General features: G+C 37.5%; 1 protein-coding gene across 6 annotated transcripts in view; it reads left to right on the forward strand.

The window, feature by feature from the left end:
• The window catches only part of ATG7 (autophagy related 7), a 218,895-nt gene that overhangs the window by 8,230 nt on the left and 198,586 nt on the right, over positions 1-12,079 (forward strand). For 3 of the 6 annotated variants that reach the window (XR_001594500.2, XM_016125399.2, XM_016125400.2), the window contains exon 1: positions 2,698-2,827. The exons of the other annotated variants lie outside the window; for them this stretch is intronic. Coding sequence is in view for 2 of the 3 variants with exons in the window: in XM_016125399.2 (XP_015980885.2) it covers positions 2,805-2,827 (23 nt within the window). In the remaining variant the exon portion in view is untranslated. Of the gene's footprint in view, positions 1-2,697; positions 2,828-12,079 lie in introns of those variants that run through there. 6 annotated transcript variants of the gene reach the window in all.

The following is a 12,079-nucleotide window of genomic DNA, read 5'->3' on the forward strand; positions in this document are numbered from 1 at the left end:
CCAGACTCAAACTTGGGTTTATCGGACTGAAGACTGGGCTTCCAACAACCTTAACTTTAAGCATCCTTCTTCTGAACTATTAAATCTTTCCTATCTCCCTAAGCAAACAAAACCCCAACAACATATATGGGAAATATTATAGTGAGAGATATTTTAGTATAGTCAGGCTAGTCTGTTTTTCTGTCCTCCTCCAAGGGTCTAGTTTCCCTAAAGACAGGTTTGTTTCTTTGTTCTATCTCTGTGGTGGTTGTTTATTTTCTACCAGTTTTACTTTTTCATTTCTAAAAACCCTACACTCGTTTAATATTTGCTGAGTCCAATTGTATTGGTCCCCTGTGGAGGGAGAATGGTTGGGCAGACTCACTCCAGGAAGCACTTATGCTCCAATTAAATTTTATAAGTAGCAAAGCCAAAATTCTTCCATTTTCACCATCTAATAAAATGCTAGAAAAATGTATGGAAATGACATTTCATTTAAACTCCTTATTTAGAGTAATGGATTTCTTTTCACCAAAGCTAGGTTTAAATAGATCATCTGTTAACTTGGATGAATACAGGAAGGTACTGTGTAGGACTGGTATAGCTCGAATGTAGGATTTTCTGTTCTTTTTTGTTTAGGTATAGCATACATATGGTAAATTGTGCTCATCGTAAATACATAGCTCATGGCTTTTTACATGTGTATGTGCCTTGTAACCATCACCCAGCTCAGGGTATACAGAATATTTCCAGCTCCCCAGTGCTCTTCCTCATGCCTCTTCCCAGTTAATAGCCCTACCCCGCCCTGCAGTTACTCTTCTATCATGTCGACTGGTTCTGCTCATTAAACATAGCGTAGGCTGGGTGTGTGTAGGCGTTAAAATTGTATTAATATTTTACTTTGGAACAATTTTAAACTTACAGAAATCTTACAAGAATAAGACAGAGATCTTCCATATACCCTTCTCCCAGAGATTCCATTCAGATTTTGTCCCAATAACATCCTTTAGAGCAGCTTGTTGACACAGGATCAGGCATTGCCCCCAGCCGTCATGTCTTTTTAATCTTTTTTACTCTGGAACAGTTCCTTATTCTTCCCTTGACTTTTAAGACCTTGACACTTTCAAAGATTCTAAGTAAGCCAGTCCCAGTCATTTGTACAATGTTTTCCAATTTGTGTTTATCTGATATTTCCTCCCGATTAAACCCATGTATTTTCAGCTGAATAGCATAGATATGTTCTATTAAGTGCAATCGGTTGGATAGCATACAATATCTATTTGTCCCATTACTGCTGGTGTTAACTTTGATCTCTTCATTAACGTGGTATCTGCCAGATTTTGGAATGGATAAGTTTTTCATGGAGAGATACCTTGAGATTGTGATTATAGGCTATTATCTTATATAACCATGAAAACACTTTGAGGAAGAAAGGTTTATTCTTTACTATTGTATTTGGTTGAGTAAGGTTTGATTTAAATTGATCTGTATATGCATATCTCCTGTCCTCGATGATCTTAGTCCTTATAAAACAATAGGTTTAGGGACTTTCTAAGTCATATGGCATATCTCCATATGTTCTTCATGACTTCTTACTCCAGTCTCCATGGTAACAAGCCTGGAGTTTGTCCTCCCAATCACAGAAGCCTGGGTTATTTCTTTTTCTTTCTCTTGGGTTTCCAGAATTCATCTTAGTAACATTTAATTCACTCTGCAAGGGTTGACAGGAATATGAGCCAGGATCTTTATTTGTAGAATTTACAATCAGACAGATAGAATGGGGGGGGGGGGACAGATAAGGAAAGTGTTGAACAAGAATATTAAATGTAGAGGTGGCTTAGAGACAGAAATGATTAACTGTAGCTGATGGGAGGAGCATGAGAAGAGTAAAGACAGTGAGAGACAGCTCTGGGAAGGCTTTCTAGAGAAGATAACCTCTGAGCTGGATTTTAAAAAGTGCCAGGCAGTCACGGTGCTGGGGCACTTTTTAGATAGAGGGAGCTATTCCTTCAGCGATGTGGAAGCAAGAGAGCAAGTGTGTTAGAGGAACACGAAGCAGCCTGATGTTTCTTCAGCATCAAGTCAGAGGTGGGGAGTGACAGAGCCACCAGGGTGGCACTAGAGAACAGTCATAGTGGTCCAGGAGAAAGTAATGAAGAAAACCATCAGAGGTGTGATAACATGCCTATTTAAGATGTGGAGTGCTGCTGATACAGACTTTCCCGCATGTTATGAGCCTCAGTAAATATCAAATGAGCTTCATCTTGGCTTAATGATGCTGACACATGTGTGAGTGTTCTGTGTAGATGGCACTTACCAGTTTGTAAGGATGTATTTGCAGCATTACAAGGTGCATATCGTAGATCAGCAGATGTGACCTTGGAATGTGGCCTTGCAATCTGCTTCACTCTCTGCAATTCTTGCACATCTCTACTACCTTCTAAAAAGATTCTACCCAAAATGTCAGTCTCCCTAAAAATAAAATACATAATTGGCACCTTCAAAGAATCAAAAAACAACAGGTTTGGAAGGTCATAGAATCTAGGGGTCAGCAAATGACAACCTACAGTTCAGATCCTGCCTGGGGCCTTATTATGTACAGTCCATGAGCTAAGAACGTTTTTTCACATTGTTCAAGAGTTGTACAAAAGAAGAAAACATGGCAGAAACTGTTTTGGCTTGTAATGCTTAAAATATTTACTATCTAACTCTTTTCAGGAAAAGCCTGCCAACCCCTGGTCTCATCTGACTACCTGATACAATAATCCTTTGTGCAGTGTTACTTGGCAAATAATCATCTAATATATGCTTGAACACTTCAACTAATGGAAAATTCATTATCTCTCTGGTAATCTATTTCCTATTTGGACAATTCAGGCTAGTAGTAATTTTTAAACTCTGCTGAAATTTGTCTCACTATGACATCCACCCATTGGCCTTTTTTGGGGGAAGAGAGCTATTATTTCATGTCAACATTTATTGAGCTCCTAATATATTCTAGGCACTGTGTTACGTGCTGAAAAAAGATTAATAAGACATGATTCTTTCGTCAAGGATCTGCCAGATGTTATTTCTTGGCACTAAAGCAGTTGAGCTGGCAGTCTCTCTCTCTCATTCCCTGTATTTGTGTCATTGAGTTAGGACTTTTTTCTTTATTTTACTTATTTCTGCATTGTTATCCCACATGCACAAAATTAATCATATTTCGAATACAAAATTCAAAGATCAAAAGAGTCATACAGTGAAACTAAGTCTTTCCACACTTGTCTCCTGACCCCAAGCTTCTTTCCCAAGCTTCTTTCTTGAGAAGCAACCACTAGTATTCATTTCCTGTGGGGATTTGACTTTAAAGAACAGCATGAACACAAGGTTTAGGTCCATTTGGACAGAAACTTTGATAAGTACTCATACAATGGCATGGTTTTTTTTGTTTTTTTGTTGCTGTTGATCTCCTACTTGTATAAGTTACTGAGCATAACTTAGTTTTATTTTCGTAAAAGCTTGAAATTTTCACCACGTTTGGGTGATAGGCACAGCACCAGAGGGTTCATATTGCTTAACCACCCACCTACTTTTTCAGTTTAATCTTGACTAGATGTTTTGGTTACTGCTGGCATTTTTATACTACTGGGATTCTTGTTTATCACAGTGTTGAATCTTCATCAAAGCCTTTCCTCTTTCATTGGAAATCCATCTTGTGTAACTTGTGGGTTTCAGTTCCTGAATATGATAGAAATAGTTTGAAATAATATTGAGCCACACTTATAATGATGCCTCTGTCAGGTTCTTTCTTGAAATATGTCTGTAAGTAATGCTGAAAGTCGATAGAAATAATCGTTTAGCTTTCGAGGCCAAAAGTCTTACCTGCATTGTCTAGGGTTATATAGGCAAGCAATATTTGGAAGCAAGTAATATTTGGATCTAGGTTAGTTACATATAAATGACTTTGCACCAAGGACTCACTTCTCACTCCCTTTAGAATTCCCTTTTGATCATTACCTTTTAAACCTTCTCTTCCAACTTAGGAAAGATGGCAATGTGACATCGATGTGTGGGTTCTTAAGTGATACATTCATATTTGAGTGTCCTATTTAGATGTTTCCAGAAGGTTCCTAATCACGTGTTGCTGCTGTTGCTTGAGACCTTCCCATTTTCTTAGCCTGTTAAGTGAGAGTTCAGCAGCTGAATACCAAACCATATCTTCTTGTGAAATAGGCTCTGTGGTTCTGTCGTAATTTCTCAAAGACTAGATAAGTCAAAAGATGGTTGAAGGTTGTGCCTCTTATGCAAATTATTGTCTTAGTATGTTTGTCCTTTATCTTCTGAGTGGTCATCCTGAGTCATTTTTTTCCAGCTGCTGAAGTGCTGTGTGGAATACAGTTTTCTCTTTTGTCTCTGGCACAAATAAAATTCCATCCCGATGACTTCCGCAGGTCATCAGAATGATGATGAAAACAAGTTGCCATTGAACTATTAGAGTAAGTTGTAGATGATGACTCAAGTGTATAGGGACCTGATGATCTGTCAAACAGAGGATTTCAGATGAAATTAATTTGAACCACTGATTGCTACTGCGTTGATTTCCTTCCATATCAAATGATTGCTCTGACCATGGTCTTTTTCTTTTGACTTGGTTGTAGAAGAGGTTAGTATGTAAATATTTTTCAAAACAATTGGTTATTTTTTTAGCATATGTGGGGCTGATAAGCAATATAAACATTCCAAAGAGGGGAAAGGTGCTTCTTCCTTCAACGTATTATAGTGTGATGAAAAATCGGGACTTCAAAGCCAGCAGATCTGGGTTATTCACAGCTCTTCTACTTCCTAACTGTGTGACTTTGGGCAAGATACTTACGCTCTCAGTGCCTCCATTTTCTTTTTTTGTAAAATAGGCATAATACAACAACTTTGGGATTGTCACAGATAATATGTAAAACATTTACTGCAGTGGGTGGCACAGAATAAGCATTAAGTTAGAACATTTACTAGTACTTCCGTTACAGTGGCCCTTCCGTATCTGCAGTTTCCCTTTCCAGTTTTCAGTGACCCTGGCCAACCTCGATTCAAAAATATTAAATGGAAAATTCCAGATATAAGCAATTCATAGTTTTTAAATTGCACGCTGTTCTGAGTAGCATGATGAAATCTCGTGTCATCCTGCTCTGCCCAGGATGTGAATCATCATTTTGTCTAGTATATGCATCCTGTATATGCTTCTTGCCCAGCAGTCACTTAGTAACCATCTTGACTATCAGATATACTGTCATGGTATCACAGTACTTGTGTTCTAGTAACCCTCATCGTATTTAACAACATCCCTAAAGCGCAAGAGCAGTGATGCTAGCAAATCAGATATACCAAAGAGAAGCTTATAAAGTACTTCCTTTAAGTGAAAAAGTATGATTGTATAGGGAAAATCGTAGTATAAATAGGGCTTAATACTATCCTCAGTTTCAGGCATTCACTGGAGGTCTTGGAACATAACCCCTACAAATAAGGAGGGATGACTGCATTTTAAATGTTTTTAAAAGAGTATGATTAAAAAAGCAAGTATGATTCATGATAGTAAATGCTCTACGGGAAGTTTTCCTTCATCATCATGGAGAAGGGAACCTTTGATACCCACTCAACTATGGATGTTAAGGATAGCTCCATAAAGGATTCTAAGAGATGAGAAGGAATTTTCCTGGGAGAGATTTCCTAGGAGACTCAGCAAAGGCATAAGTCCAGGAAACAAGCAGGCTAAGGTAACTATGACACCTGACTGTCTGAGTCTTAAGGTCAATAAGAGTTTGTGTGTTTGTTTATTTAAACAAAGGAGCCACCGATGTGCAGTTCAGTTCTGGTGGTAATGTGACATCTTGCTTGGAGAAGTTAGAGACTGCAGTCAGTGACCTGTGAACATATTACCACAGGAGCAGAGAGGTGAGATGGTGGGGCTTGACATGTAGCCGTGGGAATGGAGAGAAGGAAAGCTGACTTGGACAAGAAGCATGAAGGTGCATGAAGAGTTGTTGGCATTGGAGTAACAACTAGAATTTGAATCCTGGTTCCTCTGCTTAACTAACAATACATCTTTCTGTAATTTTTTACATCTCTGAACTTCAGTTTCTTCATCTGTAAAATTGGAACTGTCACTTCCTAGGACAGTTGGCAGAAGTGCATACCCTTGCCTGCTGCAATGTCTGGTCCTACTCAATAATCAGTAACTGTTACCTTCATCTCATTCCAGAAAACTGTTTAAGGTTGATCCTCTAGCAATTAGTGGTTTATTTGATCCGAGAAAGAGAAAAATTGAAGATGATTTTGAGGTTTCTACCTTGAATATATGGAAGTACTAAGTAAACTAGGATATATATAGGAAAAGGGGCAGAACTTTGGGGAAAAGTATGTTCAATTTCAGATTTGCCGAATTTGAGATATCTATGAGAAATCCAAGTCCTGGCTTTCAAAGACTTAAATATATGCCTGGAAGTTAGCATTTGAAATACAGTCCTGGGATTCATTGGCATATAGATGGAAATTGGTGTAGAAAATTAATAATTTTGCTTTTGGGAAAGCTTATAGACTAAGGAGAGGGCTGAGCATGAAAAATTTCAAAAACCCAAGAGTAGAAAGAAAATGTTAGCTGCATTGTGGAGGAGAAAGGAGAAGGGAGCAATTGGAGGCATTTCTCAAAGTATGGGCCCCAGGTCATCTGCATAAGAGTCTATTTCTCCACTGGTCACTGAAACCACAGTGCATAGGATCTACAACTTCTTCAGAGACCTATGAAAATAGGAATGACCTATAAAAAGATGAACATTCTGAGAATGAAAAATTATAAAAATTACTTCAAATAGTTAAAAGCCAAAAAAATTTAATGTAGGATGAGAGTGCTTTAAGTATGTTTGATATTATTTAGAGGTGGGGTCTCCAAAAGTAAGAATGTCAATGACCTGAAGCAGTGGTTCCCAACTTTTTCGGCACCAGAGACCAGTGCTCCTATGAGACTCTAATGCCCGATGATTTGAGCTGAGGCAGTGATGATAGCACTGGGGAGTGGCTGCAAATACAGATAAAGCTTCACTGCCTTGCCTTCCGCTCACCATCTGATGTGTGGCCTGGTTCCTAACAGGCCACAGACTGGTACCGGTCTGTGGCCCAGAGATTGGGGACCCTTGACCTAAAGGCATCAAGATGGCATCACACTTGAATCAGAATCACCTGGGGTACTAGTCAAATTCTCAGACTCCTGACCAGTCACCCACTTTCTCCCCTCTAGCAGATGGAGCCCCCGTATCTTCATTTTTAAATAAGCCTTCAAGGCGGTAAACGCTTACAAACCCTTGGCCAGGTGTTGTCTGGTGCCTGAAGCTTCAGATACATACTAAGGCATTGGAGAGTTTTAAGGACAACGACACACTTCTTTTGTGATCAACCAAGCTTATTGATTATATAGAAAAATACTTAATTATTATAGTTCCTACCTCTTGTTTGTTTTTCTGAGTTTGTTAAGTCCCTGTTGTGAAATTTTCATTAATTCTTCTTTGGAGTTCTGTTGCCAAAGCAATTTTTAAATGTGGCAAACATATTAAGCCTGTCCATTAGGAATCCGTAGACTTAACCAGCCCCCTGGAACTTGCCGAGGACACAGTTGGTTACTTCCCCATGCTGACCCTTAAAGCTTCTTCTGTTTTTAACAATCTACCCTCAAATTGTTCTTTAGAAAGCTGCCACTGAACTCTTCTTAAAAATTAAAATCCAATGGCATTGACCAGGACTTTTTTTTTTTTTTTTAAACTTTTAGTGTTCTTTGCTGCCATTTGTCATTACCTTCTTCCAACTTTTTTGTTGCTTTGGGTTGGTGGATAGACATATCATTCTGGTGTACCAGCTAGTGCTTTGTACTGTCCTTTGTGTGTCCTCTGTTTATGCTGCTGGTTCTATTTCTTCTTACCTGCTAACTGGGCATTCTCTAGGACCCTGTTGGGCTGTGACTTTTCTTTCTCAGAGTAATTTTATGAACTGAGCATTCTCACCTGCTTTTGCTGTCATCTCAGTGTAAATGCCTTGGAAATCTGAGTCTATCTCCTCGGGCCATCCCATTTCCTTGGACCTGTTTCACTTCACCCTGCCATTATCTGGGCTGAAAAATCTTTAATTTATCATTACTCTTCTGCCTCTGGCTCTGCCTTTCAGGTCTTTTCCTTCTGTGGAGCTGCCATTTTCCTAGCCAGTCAGGGCTGGACACTCCAGGGGCTTTTTCCTCTCAGTCATTCCTCAAATCCATCAAGATACCAACTGGGGTCACCTTTTCTCTTAAAACGTCCCTGATGAGGGTCTCTATTTCCAGCCCGACTTCCTTTGCTCTAATTCAGGTCTTCATACATTTTTAGGCTGTTAAATGCTTTTTCCTATCTGGCTCCTTCAAAGCAATTTTGCCACTGCAGAATTCTGTCATATTCCCCGTTTCAAACTGCCACTGGCTTTCCACTCCAGAATTCTTCAGCCTCATTTGAAGCTGTGTTCACAGTGCAACCTGCTCAGCTTTGTGTATGTTGCTCTTGCACAGTACCAACCCTCCACTAAGGACAGCTAAGCTCATGCTTCCTCATTCCTACCATATCGGTTCTCCAGCTCTTCTTTTTCCTTCCGTTCTTTGCCCATCTTCCCCCTTCATGCCCATCCTTTTCAACATAACTCAGCGCCCAGCTCCTTCACAGAAGCTTCCTCCCTGCTCTGCCTCACACTCTCCTCCTTTTTAATTTTTAGCCCTTTTATGTAATACTAACTTTACATTTTTTCATATAGTTACTATCAGTCCAAAGCTCCATATCTCTAATTCTAAAATCCAACAAGTTAGGAAAAGTGAAAGCTATTTAATAATCTTGGCACAAAACTTGGACAAAATCTCTCTGAATGGATGTGAATTGACTTTTTTTAAAAAAAATTATCCCATCTAGTGTAACTATTCATACGTTCTGCTGCAGAAATATTAATCTGTCTGGTCATGGGGTAATTGGATGGATGGAAAGTGAGGGGGCCTCATCACTTTGTGCTTTTTGGAACTGCTGAGTTCCTCTAGAATTGCCCTTCTCAGACTGGGGTATGTGTACCCTGAGAGTATATGCAGGGAACATAGGGAGTTACAGTGTACACCTGCTTGATTGCCTGGAGGGTCAAATTTGTTTGATGATTTGAGGGAGAAAATGAAATATAAAATATAGTAAAGTTGAAAATTTCTGTAACTTTCATTAGTTTTATAATTCCACCAGAAAAAAAGAAGTCTCTTTATTACAGTGTTCTTTTCTGTAAATAACAAATTCTTTTTATAAGATGAAGTGCTATAGTTTCTATCTTTAAGAAAAAGAAATGTGTGAGTTTAATAGTCTTTTTTATAAATGATGATACTTTCTAGCCCCATCAAATACTATTTCAGATCCCTGACAAAAAAAATTGTAATGGTTTTTATATTAGTGATTCAATATTTGAATCATTTTCATAGTGTATAATGTCAATAATAAATTATTCATAGTATTGATTTGTGGAGGGGAAGGATGAAATGATGCAGACAGTAATGATCAAATTCATCAGAGTTACATATAAGATCTCAGTTGATTTAATCATTAGTAGTTTAAGATGAAAGTGGATTAATAAAAGCAAAAAAGAAAATTTAGTTGTGTCAAAAGGAGTCTAAACTTGATAACACAGGCAAATTACTCAGGTTGATACCCAAAGTTGTGTTTTCAGGTAGCTGAAATACCGCTCATACTTTTTGTTTGTTTGGTTGGTGGTTTTCTTCCAGTTTTGAGAAAAAATTGGCATACATTATTGTATAAATTTAGGGCATACAGCATGGGGAAGTGATTGCACAATAGGTTCTGCTAACTTCCATTTTCACATATATATACACTAAATAGAAGAGTAAGAAAGAAAAATATTTTCCTTGTGATGCAAACTCTTAGTATCTAACTCTCTTAAAAACTATATGGCGTACAGCAGTTTTATAGTCATCATGCTGTATATTACATACCTACGACTTATAACTGTGGTTTGTACCTTTTGACCACCTTCCTCCAATTCCCCTTCCCTTCACCCTTTACCTCTGGTAACAAGTTCCACCTCTTATTCTGTGAGTTTGGTTTTTATTTCTTTTTTCTTTAGATTTCATATGTAAGCGAAATTATTTGGTATTTATCTCTCTCTATCTGACTTATTTTACTTAGCATAATGCTTTCTCAGTCCATCCATGTTGTTGCAAATGGTAGGTTTTCCTCGTTTTTTGATGGCTGAATAATGTTCCATTGTATGTGTATACCGCAGATTCTTTATCTATTCATCTATTAATGTACACTTAGGTTGTTTCCATGTCTTCATTATTGTTACTATGAACGTGGATATGTAGCTCTCTTTTTGAGTTAGTGTTTTTGTTTCCTTTGGATATATTTCCCAGAGGTAGAATTGCTGGATCATATGGTAGTTCTATTTTTAATTTTTTGAGGATCCTCTATACTGTTTTCCATAGTGGCCGTGCCAATTTGTAATCCCACCAACAATGCACAAGTGTTTCCTTTTCTCCACAGCCACACCAACATTTATTATCGCTTGTTCATTTAATGATAGCTATTCTAACAGGCATGAGGTGATGTCTCACTGTGGTTTTAATTTGCATTTCTCTAATGACTAGTGATGTCAAACATCTTTTCATGTACCTGTTAGCCTTTCATATATCCTCTTTAGAGAAATGTCCTTTGCTCATTTGTTTTATTTATTTATTTATTTACTTACTTACTTATCTATTTATTTATTTTTTGCTGTTGAGTTGTATGAGTTCTTTATATATATTATCAGATGTATGGTTTGCAAATATTCTTTCCCATTCTGTAGGTTGTCTTTTCACTTTTGCTGTGCAGAAGTTTGATGTAGTTCAACTTGTTTATTTTTTATTTTGTTGCTCATGCTTTAGGTCATATTCAAAATATTGTTACCAAAACCCATTTCAAAGAGCTTTATTCTTAGGTTTTCTTCTATGTGTTTCATAGTTTCAGGTCTTACATTTAATTCTTTAAATCAATTTTGAGTTAATTTCTGAGTGTTATAAGGTATGAGTCTAGTTGCCTTCTTTTAAATGTGAATATCCAATTAACCCAGCACCATTTACTGAAAAGACTGCCTTTTCTCCATTTAGTATTCTTGGTTCTCTTGTCAAAATATTAATTGACTGTATATGCTGGGGTTTATTTCTGGGCTCTTGATTCTGTTCCATTGATCTATTTGTCTGTTTTTGTGCCAGTACCATACTGTTTTGATGGCTTTATAGTATGGCTTGAAATCAGGAAGGGCGATGCCTTCTTTGTTCTTTCTTAGGATTTCTTTGGCTATCTGGGGTCTTTTGTGGTTCCATATAAATTTTGGGAATATTTTTTCTACCTCTGTAAAAAAAACAAACAAAACAAAACAACAGCAGCAGCAGCAGCAACAACAACAACAACAATGAAACATTGGAATCTTGATAGGGATTTCATTGAATTCATAGATAGCTTTTGGTAGTATTGATCTTTTAACAATATTCTTCCAGACCATGAACACAGGATACCTTTCCATTTATTTGTGTCATCTTCAGTTTCTTTCATCAACTTCTTATAGTTATCAGAATAGAGATCTTTCACCCCCTTAGTTAAATTCATCCTAAGTATTTTATTGTTTTTGATGCTAATGTAAATGGAATTGATTTCTTTATTTCTTTTTCAGAAAATTCATTGTTAGTATATGGAAACATCATTGATTTTTGCATATTAATTTCGTATTATGCAACTTTGCTGAATTCATTGATTAGAGCTAACCATGTTTTGGTTGAGTCTTCAGGATTTTCTATATATAAAATCATTTTTTCTGTCTACACCCATGATACCCTGAACAAGCTCGATCTGTCTGATCTTGGAAGCTAAGCAGGGTTGGGCCTGGCTAGTACTTGGATGGGAGACCACCTAGGAAAACCAGATGCTGTAGGCATAAAAAAAAAAAAAAAAAAAATAGTAATCGTAAGCTGACAAGGTCCTTGCAATCTGTGAGGTCAACCAAGGGTTGCCTCACCTAAGGAAAAAAAAATCACTTTTTC

Source organism: Rousettus aegyptiacus, unplaced genomic scaffold, assembly GCF_014176215.1.
Source record: "Rousettus aegyptiacus isolate mRouAeg1 unplaced genomic scaffold, mRouAeg1.p scaffold_m13_p_4, whole genome shotgun sequence".
Lineage (NCBI taxonomy): Eukaryota > Metazoa > Chordata > Mammalia > Chiroptera > Pteropodidae > Rousettus > Rousettus aegyptiacus.